The sequence below is a fragment of the Pristis pectinata genome, chromosome 18 (genome assembly GCF_009764475.1).
Source record: "Pristis pectinata isolate sPriPec2 chromosome 18, sPriPec2.1.pri, whole genome shotgun sequence".
Taxonomy (NCBI): domain Eukaryota; kingdom Metazoa; phylum Chordata; class Chondrichthyes; order Rhinopristiformes; family Pristidae; genus Pristis; species Pristis pectinata.
This window is the reverse complement of record NC_067422.1, coordinates 18,636,073-18,657,380: the sequence shown is the minus strand read 5'-3', so window position 1 is coordinate 18,657,380 and position 21,308 is coordinate 18,636,073. Positions and strand designations below refer to the sequence as shown.

General features: G+C 36.8%; 1 protein-coding gene across 1 annotated transcript in view; it reads right to left on the bottom strand.

The window, feature by feature from the left end:
• ttyh2 (tweety family member 2) overlaps positions 1–21,308 on the bottom strand; it is an 84,786-nt gene that overhangs the window by 9,717 nt on the left and 53,761 nt on the right. The window contains 11 exon segments of the mRNA XM_052033094.1: positions 489–631; positions 1,898–1,990; positions 2,979–3,071; positions 3,408–3,463; positions 5,171–5,240; positions 10,164–10,189; positions 10,192–10,235; positions 14,814–14,861; positions 14,863–14,907; positions 20,984–21,162; positions 21,164–21,205. Of these exon segments, the coding sequence (XP_051889054.1) occupies positions 489–631; positions 1,898–1,990; positions 2,979–3,071; positions 3,408–3,463; positions 5,171–5,240; positions 10,164–10,189; positions 10,192–10,235; positions 14,814–14,861; positions 14,863–14,907; positions 20,984–21,162; positions 21,164–21,205 (839 nt within the window).

Here is a 21,308-nt window from a genome sequence, read left to right as displayed (position 1 = left end):
TATATATGGACTGATGAAAATAATTTTCCAACAGCAGCACATTTAGGATCCTAATTGTCATTCTTCATGTGAAATGAATTGGAATTCAGACATCTGTTAGCTGCTCCTTAACACATTAATCTAATTCCACATTAATCAAATTTCAATGGATTTTCTAATATGAAGCAACTGCATATTACATATTCCAAGCTTTTCTTAAATGCTGGTATGGTCTTTATCCTATTTATTAACTCCATTGATTCCTCAGCCTCAGAACCTTCTGTGTCAAGCAAGGTTTTCACCTGCTGTCATAAATCTTACATTCAATCTTATATCTATGTTCCTTGGCTCTAGCACTCTCAGTCACTGGAAACAGTATGCCCCTATTGCCTCATTCAGTTCCTTGTAATTTCAAATAGCTTCAGGAAATCACCCCCTAATTGCCCCTCTAAAGAAGATTTGCACTGTGACAATAATCCCTGGGTCAATTTTAAATTTTCGCCACTTGCCTGATTGCAATGTGATTACAGCCACGGGATATGGCACAGATCAAGGCACAGAATCCAGCTGCAGCAAGGAGAGAAAACAATAAAAGGTAGAGTAACCCTTCAACACCATCGTAGCATACACCATTCAGGGCATCCAGATAGTCCTTTATAAAAACAAACAGAAAAATAAATTAGATCCAACAATTTGCGATTATTTAGGACAGCTACATAACTGAACAGTTGATTTACTCCCATGGTCCGCTCTTCCATACCCACCCACCACTCCCCGTCCTACGGTACCATTCCCTGCTACACCTGTCTGTTCACCTCTTCCCACCATCCAGGGACCCAAACTATCATTCCAGGTAAGGCAGCAATTCACCCGCACTTCTTTCAATCTAGTTCACTGTTTTTGGTGTTCATAATATGGCCTCTTCTATATTTGAGAAAGCAAATGCAAATTGGATGATCGCTTTGCAGAGCACCTGTACTCAGTCTACAGGAGTGACCCTGAACTTCTGCTCACCAGCCATTTTAATTACGATCCCAATCCCACTCTGACCTCTCTCTCTGTGACCTCCTGCACTGTTACAATGAGGCCCAGGGTAAACTCGAGGAACAACACTGTATCTTTCATATTACAGCTTGCAGAACTCGATACTGAATTATCTGACTTTGGATAACTTGCTTTTTCTTTCTATTTGTATTGGGAGGGGCCATGTGTGCTTGTCATTCCTATCTCTTTTTTTCTTTCATTTGCATATTCTAGTCTGCTCAGCACATCCCAGTAGTCGAGACTATACAACATCACCCAGACTTTACAACATTAGCAACACATTACACAAAGGAGTTCAACTGTCCATTTTATGGCAACATCATTTCACCCTATACAGACCTTCCCTTTGTTCCAACCACTGCCTTCCCCAACCTTCGCTGCTACTTAAACTAACCTGCTTTCTCCTTTCTCAGTTCTGATAAAGGGTCTTCGACCTGAAATGCTAACCATTTCTACAGACTCTGCTCGACTGGCTGAGTTCATCCATGTATAAATTAGCTTTCATTGTAATGTTACCCGGACAGTAAAACATAAAGGGCTGATATAAACTGAAGTCAATAGAAAGGAAACAAATCAGGCTATGTATAATAGAAAACCTAACCATTGCTCTCCATTACCTACAGCTGGAACATTTAAAATCAGATGGCCTGTCTATAATTTTACTGTTGAAGTGTCATCCTGTATATTACGTACATTGCTGCCATGGGTTTGGTCAATAAATGCTTTCATTAACAAAATGGCAAAAGTGACAATTTTTGCGTCTGGCAACCTATCAAGGCATTCTTGCCCATAGTAAAAGACAGTAAATAGTGTAAATAAAAGCACACATCATATTAAACAAGGAAAGGTATTACTTTCCTTCATTAACGTTTACCTTGTGCAGTCCTCGGCAGTCGAGCATTGCTGTGAGTTGATGCAAATTGGATTCAGATGTATTTAGTAGCTGCTGTATGCCAATAATGTCCTTCTGTCAAAAAAGGATGAAATAGTTTATCTTTTAAAAAAACAAAGCAGTTTCCGTCATAAAAATGTTGGTGCGAAATTGCTTGTTGGAGTCAGTGGTTCCATCAGATGGCATTATATCAGTTACCACACTCAGTCACAGGACTCCACAGGTCAGTTCTGCCATTAGAGAACCTATGACTTTTATGGTCATTTTAGGCCTGTGGTAATGAAAGAGAAAGGTGGGTTTTCAAATGATTTTATTGGTTTTAATTATTTAGGGAATTTTTATTGTTTTTTATTAACCTTATTTTTCTTTTAAATGCTCCTGGATGTCAAAGGTAACTTAAAATTGTTAAAATTAGTGACAGCTATGCCAGAAGACAAATCTGCACCCCAATTTTCAGCTGGCATGCTGGTTAGGAGCTTTCAGGGATGCTCATGGCCCAGTCACTGCTAATACCTCTTCTCCCAATTCAAAAGTGTGGAGGACCAGTGAGATTGGCTCTTCACATCCAGCCCACATGAGCACAGGGGACTGCAGGCATGGGCCAAGTCCAGCAAGATCTGGTCCTATCTCTTAGGTCAGGAACAACGTAGTATAACCTTTTGTTTAATGGCAATCTCTGATTTAAGAGGGATGGTAAGAGGGCAAACTCAAACAATGGAGCTCAGGCAAATGAGTGAAGGGAAAGATATGATTTGGATGAAAATAGAAAATGCTGGAAATACTCAGCAGGTCAGACACTGTATATGGAGAGAAAAACACAGTTGACATTTCAGGTGCATGAAACTAGAGAGGTCAAGGAGGATTAATGTTATAGAAGATGTCATTTTTGACTTTGTTTTAGGCTGTTATATCACAGCAGAAGGGTTAAAATTCTATTTAAATGACTTGAACCACGAGCTGCTGTGAAGTTGGATATTGATATTGGAGGTGACAAAACACTTTAGGACACATTAACAACAATCAGACTGTTAAAGACATTGCAAAGAAAAGATATAGCTCCCACCTCTGCCATAGGGAATAGTGGTATTGCAACATGCATCAATCCTTGGATTTGCAGCTGCATGTTTGTTAGGGAGCGCTGGAAACTTGACAGAGTCTACAAAAAGGGAAAGAAAGAATGTACTCTGACTCAAATATTACATTCTAATGAAAATTCATAACTCAGTGATTTCATTTTTCATGTGAACTTTACCACATGGAAGAGAGACTCTTAGCCCATTGCACATGTACCAGCTTCCAGAAAGAACTAACTACTCAGCCCCATTCCTCATTTTTCCAAATAAAAGGAAGTATTATATTAAGAACTCAATTTGCATTAGTTTAGTAGGAAGTCAGAACTCAATTAAATCGCACCATATCTGAAACCCATTTTAAAAAAATTGTACAATTTACATCACCTTCTCAGCCTACATCGACATAACAGAATATATACCTTTCGGAATGGGTTACGCGTGCTGCGGCCACAATACAGATAATAATGCACAATGTCTGTAACAGAAGCAAACAAACATAAATTAGAAGGGTTTCTAGCTATCAATGTGAAGAACCAGTACGTGCACAACTATTTTGAAATCAATTTCCTGAAAGGAGGTAGACAAAAATATGAAAACGTGAGTATCCACTTGACTGTGAATCTTCTGGATCCCATTTTTTTAAGCAAAGAGAAGTGAATTGCTCTGTGTCAACTATATTGCTCTTCAATTGGAATTTTGTTTCTTCCATAATACACAGGTAGGTGGGGTGATCAGACACTAGGTTAGCACAAGTTTGTCATGTGATTCATGTGAATTGTGACAGGTACAGGGTGGACATGTTTATTACAAACAATTATTTGTTTGCACAAATTACAACGCCTTGCTACAGCTGTTGTTTCCTGACATGGGAAGTATATATTGTGCGATGATGAAAGCTCCACAAGTGTGTGAGAAAGGCAAATGCACTTTACCTGTCAATAACTGTAGGAAATCAAAATGAAATTTCATTTTTTTCAGAAAAGGAGGGAATTTTTATTAGCTAGGTCATTCACATGAAAGTTCATTGACCATAAAACTCTGTTTTTCTCTCCACAGATACTGAGTATTTACAGAATTTTGGACTAAGTGAAAGCATTTTGTTAAAGGATACAAAACAGAGAGAAGGGGTAAATGGATTTTCTTTGAATGGGCTGGAGAAATGTGTACACTCATATTTCTAATGATTAGCCTATTACTCTTCAACTATTTTATTGATCAGCTGGACTTGGAGACAAGGACACATTATCAATATGAATTTGGAAAAGGACTATGTGCAACCTGAGGGAGTACTCAGTACACCAGCTGATGAACAATAGATGAATTTTGATTTGGGGAGGGAATAAGGAGGCACATATATACTGCAGAGATTTTAAAAAATGTTTACAAGTAGAAGGATAAGCTGATAAGGTTATCGAAAATGTGTAATCCTGGCTTTTGCACAATATTTTTGAGGAACAGTAAAAGCAGTTACTAAATTCATACAAATCATTGAGATGGTCATTGCTAAAATCTATTGCCTTTCTGGGCACCTTACATTGGGGAAATGCCATGATCAAGATATATTGGGATGATTCCAGGATGAGGTGGCCATAGTTTCAAAGAGAAACTGGAAGTCATTTCAATGGAACAGGACCCACCAAGATCCTCCAGCAGTTTGTTTTTTGCTTGAGAAAGAGCAAACACCAAATTATTAAAATTGCAAAGCTTAGAAAAAAGTGAATTGTTGACAAAAAGGCATAAATTTAAGGCTGCTCCCCAAAAGGAGGAATAATTATATACAGAACACAGGTTGTCCATACATGACTGAAGAAACGGGACTTGGAAAAAATATTTGAAAAAGAAAAACACAAGAAACTGGGAATGAATACAGAAATTGGAACTTCTATCCATTAAATCCAAAGATCTGGCAAAGTTGGGCCAAATGAACCTCCTGTGCTATTTTTTGTTATTATTCTCTGCACATGTATTATGAAATCCTCAGCTCGGACATTAACCAGTGATGAAAAATTATTATTTACTATTCAAGATCACATAAAAGTGACTTGCCATTAAAGTAAAGGGATAGCAAGGCCATTAGCCCATCGAACAGTATTATTAATATCACTTGCCAGTTTTGGGGAAAAGGAGGAAGAATCATTTTTATATAATACAATTACCAAAGTTTTAAAAAGTGCTGATTTACCTGAGCTAATTTTATTCTGGGTCATATTCATGATGAATTTATCTGGAGCCACGCAGAAATCGCTGATCCCCTGAAACATAAGGAAGTGAAACAATCTGCAATTTAAAATAAAATTCTATAAATGTGTCAGAAAAAAAAGCAAGGAAGAAAGAAATAAATCAAGGAACTACGGTGGAGCCTTCATTTTCTTTTGTTTGCCTGATGGAATATTTATATGTTGAGCTTGAAGTATATAAGCCATTGTGTGTCTTTTTTTTGGAATGGGACCTTACCTCAAAGATATTGCCATCAAATTTGTACAGGATGTGATAATGTGTTTAATTGAATTCCCCTTTTCCATTAATTGGTCAAATTACCGTTTCCTGTTTGAATCCTATTTAGAACTGCTCATGTCCTTGAAGGCAGATGAAATCCAGGGAACTGTGCTATAGGTCTAAAATTAATTCTTTGTTTCAGATGTTTTTGTTGCTGGCTTTATTCCATTTGTCATTGTTGCTGAAATTGACATCATGATGGTACTGGACCTAAAAAGATTCCTTGAAATCAAGTTGGAAACCAGAGCTTAAAATGTCTCAATGAATAGGTGGGTGTGGGTTGCTGATGATTTGCACAATCCTTCAATGTGTTTCAAGGTCACAACAGATGCAAGGAGAGTTGGTGTTCAACACCATTGGGAGCCACTGATTTAGGATTGACTTTAAGGTTCCAGTGAGCGCCTACACAGCCAAGTTCAGCTATGCATCAATAAATTTTGTATGGCGGATGCTTTTATCACATCCAGTAAATCTGCCTCCACACTCTACCATTTAATACGACATATCAAAAATGCCAAGATTTGGTGCATTTCACGTACAATTTACAGGAGACCAAACAGGAATCAGGATGAAAATGAATGTTCTTTTTATGCTCTTTGAATTTACTCTGATCTTTTTCTGCCAACAACCCTTATCCAACAAAACTGCTATTTTTTTAGTGAACTCTTCAACATTATAACTAGATTGATCTGTTATCAGCCAAAAAAGGAATGAGTTGAACATTCCATTTCAGCCAAAAGAAGTGTGTTCAGACTAAAATTAAATTCATATTCATCAGTGTCTTATATTTATTTGTATTTTGGTTTCACGGAAGTCACAGGTGATCAGGGCAAATGAATAGTATCTGGTTTGCAGCGACTGTAAGATTTTGATGGTCAAATTCTTTCGGGAATGAAATCAAAGTCTAGCAATCATTCTTCCATCATTTACTTAACAATCCACCTGGGAAAGTGAATGGAAAAGTTTTATTCATGAATTATTATACTGGAAATTCAAAAGAACATTAAAAAATTTATTAATTGGTACTCATGGTCCAATTTAAGTAATCATTATTAATATACATTGTGCTTCAAAATCAGTATCTGAAAGAAACTATTCTCAGGACAACACACTTTTGGGATTGCTATCGATGTTGGGACCATTTCCTATGATGCTTGTGTGGATAAGGCAGAACTGGCAAGATGACCCATAAACATGTATGAGTGGAAAGTGGATCAAGATGATTGAAGCTTCAAAATCAGCAAATCTATGCCCAATATGTGTACTCTGAGCAAGATGCCAAAGAGAATGCGGATGCAGAACACACAAGTCACATTTGTCCACTATTAGAAAATATTTCAGCAACACACAGAATGAAGATCTCTTTGGCATCAAACAATGTCAAAGAAAATTTATGCAATACATTACACAATGGAAGGACATAATGCTCAATTCAGAAAGAACAGCCAGGTGTATACAAGATGGCACTTTTAAAAATAACATCCCACTACATTCCACAGTATTCAAAGATTAAGTTAAAGAAAGATGCATTAGGACAAGTGCCCAAATGCTTTTTCCAAAGATGAAGCATTTAAATGGTGAAATAAATGAAGGGGGATGGAGTGGTTACCCAGTTTGGGGACGCAATTCCAGAGTTTTGGCCCAAAATGACAGAAGGGGCAGTCCCTAACAGTGGTGCAGAAAAAGTGATGGATTCACAAGAAACCATTGTTAAGAAGCATCATACGAGCCACTTATTTCCATGAGGAAGTTGTTCAAGTTCCACTTGTAATGTTCTTAGAGGTGGTCAATATTCAAAAAATTTAGAAAGAGGACCAGCTGATTAAAAAGCAGTTAATAAAGACAGGGCAAAAGCTAATATCATGCAGAAAAATAACCTATGAAAAGATTTTGACAGGCAAATAAAGTGAATAGTGCAGTGATAAAGTGGATGAACATGTTGAATTTGGCACATTCCTTCAAGTGCATACATGGAACTTATTCTCTGGGGATCAAATGTTTTTACTGACTTCAGAAATCTTGGACTTCACTTATTCAACTTGAATCTGTCAAAAATCAAGTGTAGACCAAATTTTTTACAACAAATTACTGACAGCAGCATTACCAGATCTTCCAGAAACCAACCAGTTCATATTTTGTTTAATTTGACCCCCCTCCAAGAAGTAAACCTCAGGTAATATATTCATGAATTAAATTAACATTTGAAATTATTTAATATTTCATTCTCCTGTGGTTTAGTCTAAGCATACAGGAAATAACCACATTTTTAAATATCCTGTGCATGGTATACTTTATTTGAATTACATATCCAAAATTGAAATTGCTTGTGTAAACATTTATCCAGGGAATCCTTCTTCAACAGGAGTGGGAAAGAGCAGATGAAGAAGAGAAAAGGGAAGGAAAGGAGGGAAAGAATGAATAGGAGTGAAGGAGAAGTAACATTTAAAGATCCTATGTTTTGGAATCCTGCCACAAGCAATACCAGTCCACACAAATCTTATATGCCATGTCAAAAAAAGTTCCATTGTAACATAATTATGGCAGAAAAATATGGCCATTTCTAAAAAGTTGCAAAGGATCAATCAGATAGAGGTTGGTCTAAATCAATTTTCATTTCAATCAGAATAAACAGAGCTCACGTCAACAGACCACTCAAGGCAACAGAAGTTTAGAAAGAAAATGGATTGTTTAATAAAAACAAGCTTAAGGAAGCAATGAAATGAAGTGATTCATCCACCGTTTAATGTGCAAGCCAGTAGGGCCTGCGCACTTTAAAACAATACTATCGCACAATTGTCCAGTTAGGAGAAATTGAGGGCCCCCCAGATCAAGAGGGGACAGCTGAAACATCAGTCAAGTCATAAGACCTAGATGAAACACAAGGTGGATTCAATCTGTTGACTTTAGCCACAGGCAGTAATCTGTTTATCAGGTTTAGCAGGGCCATACAAGCTGACAGGGCTGGAGACAGGAAATGGAATAAATTAAGGAAATCATTTCATTGTTTACACTAGAAGATGTACAAAATAGATGTGAAAATCTAATAGATCTCTGAGCAAACTAACCATATAATCACTCCTATTACTACTCAAACACATTTATTTCACTTTTTTTTAAACGTTACATGTACTTACCTCGCAACAGAAACATTCTGCATTTGGCATTAATGAAGTGCACAAATATTGCACCATATTCAGCTTTAAGTAGAATTTAGATGGAAGAAACACTATAATTTGTACAAATTGAAAAATATTGTTGTACAATGTATAACCACCTCTAAATTACCTCTTTAATCTACACATTTCGAATCTTAAGTACCTGACCTCAGAAGGCGTTTGCAACTACATAATAAAATGTTCTAGGCACAAGCTGAAAACAAAATCTTGAAAATTATTGCGAACGTCAAAGCTTCATTTACTGTCAAATGACTAATTGTTGGTGAGTTACAACAAATAAGACTGAGAACATCTGAAGGAAATATCATGCAGTCCGTTACTCATACTTTGCCTTTGCTTTACAATGGAAATTGCTTAAGTTAATTTTTTTCTGGGGTTGGGGATACAAATGTTTTCCAAACATCACTGGTATTTCTATCCCACTAAAATTCACCTTACTTCAATGGAAATAGACTGAATACAAATAAATTTGAATTATCCAGCACTCTTGGGATTTTGGTGATGCTGGACTAGTAGATTTTCCAGACTATTACATTTCACTCCTATTAATACTCAAACACACTTATTTCACATTTTTACATGTTACACTGCAACTATAATATATTTTCCAATGACCCAGTATGGTTAAAGGGAGCATGAAATATACATGCACTCCCACACCTTGGCTCTGGCCACAAACCTACCATGTTCCGGATCCCAACACCGGCCCTGCCTCCCACTCTACACACCTGGCTCCACCTGCGTACCCAGCTTGCACTCTGGACCCCTGGCTCATATTCTGGACAAATGAATGCAGCTGATACCAGACCATCAAGATTTCCAAACAATCAGATGCCAGATTATTGGAGTTTTATTGGCTACATATATTAAAATTGATAGTTCCAAACAACTTTTTAACTGCACCTACACAGTTTATCAATTTGTTTCTGTTAAGTTCTCAGACTCTTGACATTCAATTCAATCTCCCTACTCCTCCCACCTGTTCAATCCTTCTTCCCTGTTCTTAGGGTCACCTTTATCTCTTTGAAAATGAATGCACTGCCAGGGGTAGTAGTGGATGCAAATACAACAGAGGAGTTTAAGAAGCTCTTAGACAGGCACATGAATGTGCAGAGAATGGAAGGATATGGATATTGAGTAAACAGAAGGGATTACTTTAGTTTTGCATTTAATTACTAGTTTAATTAATTCAGCACAACACCTTGGGCCGAAGGGCCTTTTCCTGTGCTGTACTGTTTTGTGTTCTAATCCACTTTCAGTATTATTGTGTGACTTCTTTGTAGAGACCTATGCTGATTCCTTCCCTTTCCACAGGATCTTCAAGCTTAACAAAACTGATGAAGGACAAGCTCAGAAACCTTGACAAAGTAAACAATGCATGAATGCTTAAGCTCTTAATTTCTAAACATTATTTAGTCATACTTCGCGAGTATAAATTGTTGATAGATAAATTGCAAAAGGAATTGTATTCCACACAGAAAACAAGATCATTCTCTCACTTACCACAGCTGCAGCAGTATCCAGACCAGCGATCCCCAGCTGAGGATTAGAATCAAGACACCAAGGACAATCATTCTGGAAATATAAAATGTAAATGTTATGAATAACATATAGAACAATGTCATTGCTACAGATTTAGCTTTTTGATGTTACTGGACAAATTAACAATTGAAGTGAGTTTACTTGTAATAAATATGTAATATAATTGGTATTCAGCTAGCTTATTTACTGAAAATGTAGCTTGAGTGGGTACCATGGGAATTAAGTCATTTTATGTTCATTAATCTGGATTTATTGTAATTCAATTATTATCCACATAGGCCTCCAAACCCTTTTCAAAATGAAAAATAACAAAGCCCAGAGATTTTTAGAATGACAAAACAAAAACAGAAAATGCTGGAAATACAGATGTGGTCTGACCTGCATTTTCTGTTTTTGTTTTAGATTTCCAGCACCTGCAGATTTTTTGATTTTCACTTTTTTTTAAAAAGAATGCCTTTATTTACAGTTCAAGTATACAAAGTCTAAATTCATTCCCTTAATAAAAAATAGCCTGAGCAGAAGATTCTTAATTTAATGTCCAAAGCATCTTTACTTAATAGAAAATTTAAACATCCTCATCCCTTCCAATTTAAGTCTTAAATAGGGGCTGTTTAGAAAAGTTTTGTATAACTTAAACACCTGAAGTACAATATCTTTTAAACTATTATACTGGGAATAGTTTTAATGTTGATCCAACTGGTTGGTCCCAGAATAAAAACATCTTCATGTCACATTTTCCACTAAAGATTAAACACCAGAATACCACAAGCAAGGTATGAGAAAGGCAACCATATTACTCATGATCCAAGCACACATTTCTTCTTTTTGTATTCACAATTAAATCTCACCTATCAGAAATTCAGTAAATAACACTTTGTTACCGGTATATAAAAAAGTATTTTTCTGAGATATAGAAAGGAAGCATTTTAGAAAGCCAGATATCAGAAAGCAATTTCTCTAGGTGGTTAATCATCAGCTTTAATTGTGCTAATAGACATGAATCACTTAACTAGAGAACTTGTTTGAGAAAAACCTCATATTTTGTACCTAATTTTGACTGAAAGCCTCAAATGAACTCTTGTTAATTTATTAAATCAGTATTGGAATATCAAATGACTGAAGTTTAGGATGCTGCATTGAAATTTCTGCTCACACCCTAGTGCCAGCATGTAAGACAGCATCTTCACTGGCAAGTGTGATCAACTTCACTTATGTACATAAGAGTAATCCTACCTTTGAAATATTTGCTTAGTGTTGGTGAATGAAACTGTATTCCAGGCATTGGCAAGGGTGAGAGGCAGAGTTCACTGCCCTGTAAAGAAACTCAACTGTTCAATGGACAAATATCAAAGGCAAAGAAAACAGGGGTGCACTGTTGCATTTATATTGCTTTCAGCAGAACTGTAATGAACTGTGGAAGAGGCCAGTGCAATAGAAGCCTCCTTGTGATGTTGTCCTTGATCTGTTTATTTTTTTCACCAAAAATTATGCATCATTAAAAATTGATTGGCAGCAGTAAGATTAATGTTCTAAGAACACTCATGGCATAATTACCTGATAGATCCCATCATGGAGTCTGCATTTAGCAAATTTTAAGCTAAAATAAAAATGTGACGTAATTGAACCAGTCCCATGTATTAAATAGCCTAGGAGAAAGGGGCAGGTCCAATAACAGTTCACAAGATTCTTCTAAAAGGGATCAGGAGAAGGTCAAGCTCTTTACGTTTACAAGCATTGATGGTGAAAGAACTGTGCATTTGCCATGGTAATTTGAAAGCATCTTTAGTGGCCTGTCAGAAGCAGCAATAAGTTATGAGCCTGGGTTTCTCATTTGCCCCTAAGAGCTGTAGAACGTACAGAACAGGAGATTGACAAGATTGACATTTTCTTTAAAAACATGAAAGAGTAATAAACTTGAGGTCTAAAAGCTTTACACAAAAATGGTAATGTTTTAAATGTGTTTGACGAGCATTAGCCTGCTGTCACAATAGAGTGCTCCTTCCCAGGTGGCACTAAATTAGCCAGCTGAAGCTTTTCACACATAATTCTCCCCCAGCCACATGGCTCTGCTATGTAACATCAGAGGGACTTTTCCAGCAGCTGAAATTTATTAAAAAGCTATTTGATGTTAGTTTTCCTGTACACACAACTACCCTAAATTTCTTTTCCCAACAATTTCTTTAATTTTAAATCGTGGTTCACAATATTTGCAATTTGTCAATACTGTTCATTCCCTTCAGCCTGCAAAATATATTGTCAAATTCAAATCTTTGTCAAATTCAAATTTTTACGCTATGTTCAAATTAATAATTCTTGACGTCAAATTATCTTAAAAAAGGTTCGACTTTTAAATTCTGAAAATGTTGATCAGATAGATCTTGTGGTAAAGGAAGACTTTAAAAATTGCTTTTAAGTTATTACAACTGCCCTGGTCACCTCGAATTGGAAGTCTTATGTTAAAGATTGGGATGTGAGAGGAGAGAGGGGAAAGAAAGAGAAAGGGAAGAAATTTAATTTTGCCCAACAATCAGAATCAAATTTAATGAGTAATTATTTCAAAGCTAATTTAAATTAATAATTTTATGCTATACTTTTTATTTGTTTCAAGAGGCTGGAGCTTGAGATCTAAAGTCTGCCAGGTAAGCAGATCACAGAGGAACACACAATTCTTGCCAAGAAATGTTTTTAGCACAACGTGCAACTTTTAACTAATTTTGTGCTTCCATTATTTTCAAATGAGAAAATTTATTACAAATATAATTTAAACTGACTACAAATACATTTTAAATTGATTGTAAACTTAAACTGTAATACAATACTTCCTGTTACATTAATTTACTAAAATATTGCTAATTACATTATATAATAGCAGCAATGGGACAGAAAATCAATAACCATTACTGAATGGAATCTGGGTGAGAATATATCCTGAAGTGCAACCCATCTTTAACAATTGCCATTATGTTGGAAATGGGAATGAAGAGCAGAGGGTGCTTTTTATAACAACTCCTTTGCTCCACAACTTAACTTCTCAACTGGACAAACATGAGGTAATTTGCTAGCAAATATTTCAGTTTCATTGTCACGTGGATTGTAGAGAGAGATGGCCAACTCCATTAGTTCCAGAATCTGCACCAAAATGAACTCTAAAATATTTTGGCAGGCAAACAAGGGTTACCTGTGCTGCAATTACCAAAACCCATTTTAATGATGGCAAGGAAATAAGGTCAATTTTAAGCTTCCAAAATCTTCAAGCAAATTAACAATTATAAAGTAACTTATCTTGATTAGGTCATAACCAAAACATTACATGTTTTATTCCTACCTATTATGCCGATTGAACAGCTTTACACTTTCCATCATGTCCTGTTTTTCAGATTTCCAGCAACCCTTCTCATTCTATTTATTCAAAGCTGGTTCTGGCTAGGGACAATGTCCCAGATTCTCCATTTTAATAAAGATGCTAAATGGAGTTACATTTACAGAACATAGAACATACGGTTTCCAAAAAAAATAAAAAGACAGACTTGTTTCAACATTCCTTTCAGGTTGTCCCAAAAACACTTTGCAGTCAGTGAACTACTTTGAAGTCAGTCATTTGTAATGCCAGAAATGGAGATAATTTGCACACTGCAAGGTCCCCAAAACAGCACACTAATAATGCCCAGATAATCACTGCAAATATAAAAAGTAAAAGGACACTTCATACTAGACTTTAGTGTCCTATTTTTGGTTTTACATATAATGCTGATATGAAAACCGGCAAAGCTTATAAAGGAGTCTGAAAGGGTAATTTGTGAAAAATGATGCTCCAATCACATAACCTGCTTCACTGGATGAATGGAAATACATTTCCCTGGGTTTTACCCCCATCAATTGTCCCCTTGATTTCCAGTATTTCTATATTTCTCTTTTCGTTTCTTATTGTAATAAGCTTTAGGTGGAAGCAAAACTATCTTACCATAAATACACCATAGCACTTCATGACATAATTAAATAAAAAATTCCATTACAAACTACTTTCTGCAACATTTTGCTCTGACAACAGAGATGCTTTTTAAAGTATTAATATCGAAGATTGTCTAACCTTTTAAACTAGCTTTCAGTGATAGAATAATTTGATATACCTGACGTAAATCTGTGTAGGAATTGCACCCATGAAGACTGCATTGCAGTCAATTGTAATGCCTCACTGCCCAGAAACATTGGTTAACTGATTAAGATTGCACTAGGACTCAAACTCCAACACTTGCTCGAGCATGTGGCTCAAAGATTTATTTTTGAGGATCAAAGAAAACAGATGCTTTAACATACATTTTTTGGCTCATTCCAACTCCAAGAGATTACCATCTCTGTACCATAGGCACCCTCTAAATCTGGGTGAGATTACAGTTGAGAAACAAAACAGAAGCTTCTCCATTTTTGAAATGGAGGTCTTGACAAGAAAGTATCAATATTATCCTGCTTCAAAACTGAAGTGCACTTTTTGAATAAAAGAAACCCTTCCACAAAAACTGGAAAGTTCCTTCATCTGCATCATTCATTTCCAATACAAATTACATGATGTAACATTTTGCCCTGATGAGATAGATTCTAAAATATGATACTCACAGTGTGAGAAGCCACCTGGATCGTTGGCCAGACCCAGAAATGCTGCCAGCAAATAACCAAGTCAACAATTAGGAGCAGAAGATATGACAGCCACCTGTAATGATAGTTAAGGATAAACACATCAAATACATAAAAGGTAAAAATGCTGCAAGTAAAAATCCTAAAAAGCCTCTGACAGTCTTTCAAATTCTTAAAAATTATTTAGGGAATGTGCAAGATACCAGTCCCTGTGCTGCTTAAGGACTTAATTTGCCAATCTGAAGAGACTGAGACATGGAGCACCAACTTTATGTCCATTCCAAACTCAAGTATCTCCAACAAATCGGAGCTACTTCACAGAGTAAATTTAGCAAAGCTCTAACTTTAATCATACTGCATGGATAACAATGGACTAGATGACCATGGGGACACTATATATCTTTAGATGCAACCTCCAGGAGAAATTGTCCACATTGTTTTGCAAGATAATGCATCCCCAAATATTTCAACAAGTCAATTCTAAATTAGAGATAACTTTCACTAATAATCTGTCTCACAATATGGATTTTTGTGAATTTAACATTTGTTCCATCCACTTCAACCAGACTCCTGCCATATCAATTATTCAACCAGGCTATAAGCACCGCCAGAATTCAGCAACTAGGCAACGTCACTCAACATACAAACTTGGAATCTTGATCCTCAACCAAGTCACCTTGTGTACCATACCATGTGAATTGACCACCACCAGTTCCTCCCCAAAATACTTAAACAATACCACCAAACTTCCCCTCTGCTCACTGAAATTACATTACACAATTAGCTATGGCAGCTTTCCACATCAGTAACATATACCAAAGTCTGGAAGGAGAAATTTAGTAAGAGGAAATGACTAAAATGGATTTCACAACCACCATAAGCAAAGACACCTGGGTGGGTCTCCGATTTCCACCAAAGTGATAATGAACCCATGCTGCTTTTTCTCCCCCAAGCAAAATGTCACAAGAATACTGGATTTTTAAAAATAGTTTCAATAAAGAGTTACTCCAAAATTTTAAGATTGCTCTAAAACTTCTGCAGGTTCACTAGTGTCCTGCAGGGAGAAAAGTGTTCTCCTTCCTCCTACCCTAATATTCTGTCATGTGGCTCTGTATCAAATTTTTATTGATGAGACTCCTGTTACTGCCTTGAAATGTTTTGCTACATTAGAAGTTGTTATATAAACCAAGGCATTCCAGTTCCAAACCAACCTGCTTGACTCTTAAATGAAGTGGCCTAGCAATTACCTTGCATTACAGCAAGTGCATGATTGGATGCATGCTTGAAAAAGAAAAAAATGCAAGGTCAAGTGAAAAGAATAGTGACTGGGGTGAACTGTATGGCTCGTTCAAAGCTAACATATGCATGATAGACTAAATGTCCTCTTATTCTATATTGTAGTCATTGAGTTTATTGTCATGTGCACAAGTACAGTACAATGAAAAACTTGCTTACATCCGCATCATAGAAACGTCAGTACAAACAACACACAGAATGTAAACTGCACATAATTCTTTGTGTTGTCTGCACCCATGTGCCTATGATACTGCTGCAAGCAAGAATTGTAAAATTCTATGTTGAAAGATTCCACGAAATGCCTTCTAAAGATGGTTCACCATCCTCACCATCTCTGGCCCATACAGCATCATATGAGGAAAGGAACAGAAAAAGAATCTTATTACTCACTCTTTCTGCAGGGAAGTTAGAGAAGTGCAACAACTACAGAACTGTGACATTGACAGTAATCAATGACCTAAATATCAATTAGGGTAATGTTTGAGTAAAGGGAAAGGAGAAAGAGACATTTCTGAAATGTGTTCAGGATAACTTCTTTGGCTATTATGTCCTCAATCCTTCTCGAAAGGAGGCATTGCTAGCTCTGGTGTTAGTGAACCGAGGTGAGCCAAGTTGACCAAATGTCTGTGGAGAACACTTGAGCAAAAGTGACTATATCATGAAGCGGAGATCAAATTGTTCCTTGCTCTGCTCCATTACTGAAGCTAAAAGGGGGCTCGTTTCAATTGGATGAGAGGGAATCTAGATAGTGTTTTTAGGGATCCCAAGGTTGACTGGAAAGTAGTGTGAAACCACAGGCAATCTTTAAGGAGACAACATTTTATGTATAGGCTGGGTACAGGGAAGGAGAACCAAAGCCAGGGAGACAGAGAAAATGAACAAAACAAAAAAAATTAGGGCATATGATGCACATCAGATGAATTCAACAGCAAAGTACAATAAGTAGAGAGGGGGAGTGAAGAGGAAAATAAGACTGGCAAAAAAAGACTATGATAATAGAACTGAAAATAAGATAAAACTGATGTAGGGCCTTTAATCTGATACATTAACTCTGTATCTCTTTCCACAGATGCTGCCCTGCTTGCTGAGCCTTTTCTGCTTGTGTACAAAAATAGAATGGTAGTTGACTCAAATGGGAACACTAAAATCTGTTACCCAGGCATGTAAATAGTTAAGCCAGTGGTAAGACATGGAGGTGGAGCTATTAGGTAAAGGCCAGAATATTTATTTAGTACTTTATATTGGTGCTTACAAATGGGATATTGACAAAAACATCAGAAGAGATGGAGATTGAGGAATGAGCGGATAAAGTAAAAATATTTACAGTATGTACTAGAAAATGTCAAGTTTAGAATGGATAAGCCACATGGTCCGAATGATTTGAATCTCAGGTTGCAAAGGAAAGTTGGGCTGGAGATAGTGGAGTCTTCCCTTGATTGGGGTGGGGAGGGGGGTGGAGCCACAGGATTAGGAAATGGTAAAAGTGACATGCTTGTTTAAGAAATGGAGTAAGAACATTCGTTGTACAGGCAGTCCCCAGGTTACCACAAGGTCCGTTCCCGAGAACAGTTCACAAGTCAGAAATGACAAAAACAGTGTGTGGGAGAGGATCACAGAAACAGCTGTGACGGGAGAGCAAACAGACACAGGAAGGGCAGCCATCAGTTGGCCTCATTGACACAGAGGATGAGCAAGTGAGTCTGCTCAGCGCTCCAGCCCCCAATTGTTGCGGCTTGAGATGGCAAGAGGCAATCGTGCAATTCTAAAGGATCTGCAGGAAGACATGGACCTAGATTTGCACAGATCTTTGAAAGGGGTAGGACATATTGAGAAAGTAGTAGAAAATTACATTATATTTTGGATTTCATAAATCGAGGTGTTGATTACAAAAAACAACCAAGTTAGGCCAAACCTTTATAAAGCTCTAGTTATGTCACATCTAGAATTCTACATCCAGTTAGGAAAGATGTGGAAGGCCCTTGAGAGGGTGCAGAGAAATTTACCAGAATGGTTCCAGGGATGAGTGATTTAATTACAAAGTTGGTGTGGAGAAGGTGGTACTATCCTCCTTAGAGGAGGAGATTTGATAAAGGTATGCAAGATTATGGCAGGTTTTAGGCAAGACAAATATTAAAATCACATTAGTTGATGGTACAAGGACTAGGGGATACAGATTTAAGGAAGGTGAATGTAGAAATGATCAAAGATTCCAAAAGGATCTTGGATAGGCACTTACGAGAAATAAACTTGGATAGCTATGGGAATAGTATGAGACCAACAAGAATCCTCCTGGGAGTGCCAGCATGAGACTGAGGGGCTGAACAGCCTCCTCTCGAGCTGTGATGACCCTATGACTATACTAGCTCATGCGAGGGCAAAGTAGACAGATATACTTCATAACTGATTGAAGTGGTCAATAAAAGTATGTTGCTTTACCACAAAATGAAGGAATTGGTTGTTCAAATTGCACTGTTGAAGTTTTGAGGTAAAACTGTCTGGTAGAAAAAGAATGTGAACAACAGGCTATTTGTTTTACATGCTTTACCTCATTTCTAGATTAGCTGATGCAGACAATTGTCTTTATCATCTTTACAGTGAGAAAGTTTCTGTTGTACACTTAGCCCAGAAAATCAATGAGAAACCCAGTCACAGTACTTAAAACCTCATAGATCCAGACATTCCCATATGGTAAGATTAGAAACTATATGTGAAATCTAATAAAACAAATTATTAAATGTAAGATGATATCAACTATTGAACAAGAAGCAACATGATTATTTTTGCTTTAAAGCCATCAGAACCATACCAATAAATCATGTTTCAAGATTCAGAACAAAGCACATTTGTACTTTTAAAGAAATTAAGAAGTGAAATGGTCAGAAAACCAAGACCTATGAATCAACCATGAAATTTTATTCTGCAGCTGGTTGAAAATCTATTATTCTAATTTGCCTTTGCAGCTGCTTGTTAATATGCTTTTCAAACTGTGGTGCTGGACAAAACAGAATAAGGAAGTGATTGTTTAAAAAAATTATGGCTCTTCTCAGCTGTGCCTTTCTATAAAAGCACTAACAAATTTGTGACAAGTGGGTAAGTAAATACTAAAATATAATCTACCATAGAAACCTATTAATGTTAAGACGGTTGAAATAGCAAGGAAAGAAATAACTCCCAATAGACAATGGTATTGGATGCATGGAACACAAAGACACAATCTCAGACAAGTTTCCCTTCAAATTCTATTTGTTTCCCTGCAGGAATCATCATCCACGTAGTTCAAGTCCTTTATTGGATAGTGCGACTCAAATCTGCCACAATATGCTCTGATTACCTAGAAATTAGCTTCTTGTGCTCTGTTATTTTCTCCAATACTTTTTCTTGCAAACACCACCATCTAACTACCCCCCCCCCCCCCCCCCCACCGACCCCAACCTCCTGTCCACCCATCATCTGACTCTCCCATACCAGCCTGCCCTAGTTCTGTGGATCATTCTACTCCTTGGGGTACTGGCTAATTGCTGTGACTGAACACAGCTGACAAGCAGCCATAGAAAAATCAGACTAAAGCCTGAATAGGAGTCAGATTCTCACCACTAATATCACTTATTCATGTTATTGCTCAGGCAAACAGAAAAAACAAATCAAGTGGGAGAAAGAGCAGCTGAATGACACGTAACCATTTTCATTTATATTCTACTCTATTGGCAATTTAACCTTCCCTCACTGCTCCCCCCAGCATGACCTCAATGCATACTTCCACTTCAATAATTCTATTGAGATCTGAATAAAGTTAAGGGTCATCCGAAACGAAAACACTTGGAACTGTTGAGCTAGCATGACATGACTGCTCACGCTATTCGTTTGGCTTCAGTGTGGAATCCAGTTCATTAAATTCTACCCAAACACATTTAGTGTCATAAATCCATTATGTTTAGAGAAGGGTAGCAGAACTTCAAGTTTTTTTTTAAATATATAAATATTTAATTCACAGCTTGTTGAATTAATATCCCAATAATACATGTTCACATATATAATTAAAACAGAAAATGGTGGAAACACTCAGCAGATCAATTTGCATCAGTGGAAGGAGAGAGAGTTATACTTCAGGTCGAAGACCCTTCATCAGTTTGACCCAATCATCAACTCTGTTACTCTTTCCACAGATGCTGCCTGACTTGCCAAGCATTTCCAGTTCTTATTTCATGAACTTCCAGTTCCTCAGTGGATTCAAATCTAGATATCGGACTGGAATCCGCAAATTGGTCAGATTGCTTCTTAAATCATGAACAAATTAACAAGTTCCGCAAACACGAAAATGATTATTCCACACATTCAGAGCCATGCTATATTTAATCTGTTGTAAATTACTACCGCTGAAGGTATACTCTGCAGCTCAGTTTGGTACAAAAGAGATTTCCATTCTATTCCTTGCAGATTTCCTTAATAGCACAAATGGCAGTTATCCATATGGCATTCTATTCGACTGTATTTCATGTCCATATTTAATTCAAGAACAACTTGTATATGGGAGGCATCAGTGTGGTGAAATAAGCATGCAATTGGATCTTATGAATTGACGTCGACTATCAGTGGAGATTATTTAAAAGATCAGAGAGTTGCATGGATACGATGTAGATGGCCAGCTTAAATAGAAAGTATCAATGCGGCATAGTCACCACTGTTTAAACTACAAAAAAAAATGTCCTTGTCTCCAGGGAACGAGAACAATACCAATACCCAAAGCACTGAACCATGAGCTTTCATTTGAAAGATCAAGCACCTAATACTGTCACTTAACCTGAAATAACAGAGATTCATAAAAGATAATTTCAGTAAGTTTTCTTGTTAATTCCTACCTGTAATATTCAAAGTAGCCAATTTTCATCGGCCGTTTCTGCCACATTCAAATTGATGTCATTCATGTTGGGAGGCCAGAGAGCTGTGAGATAATTGCATCTGCCAAATGCTGCAAGAGCGTCAGTGAATAAATAAACTCCATCTTTTGTGTGAAGATCTCATCAAGCCTTGCTATATGGTTGCTTCAGATCAACTTTCATATTCTTAATTGTCCCAGATACCTAAAGAGAAAATCAGTTGTAGTTATAAGAAATTTTTAAAAAACATTCTCCAGCAAATTATTCTAATAAATCCCTGCAATTGCATTTTCAACCTAATTTGTTT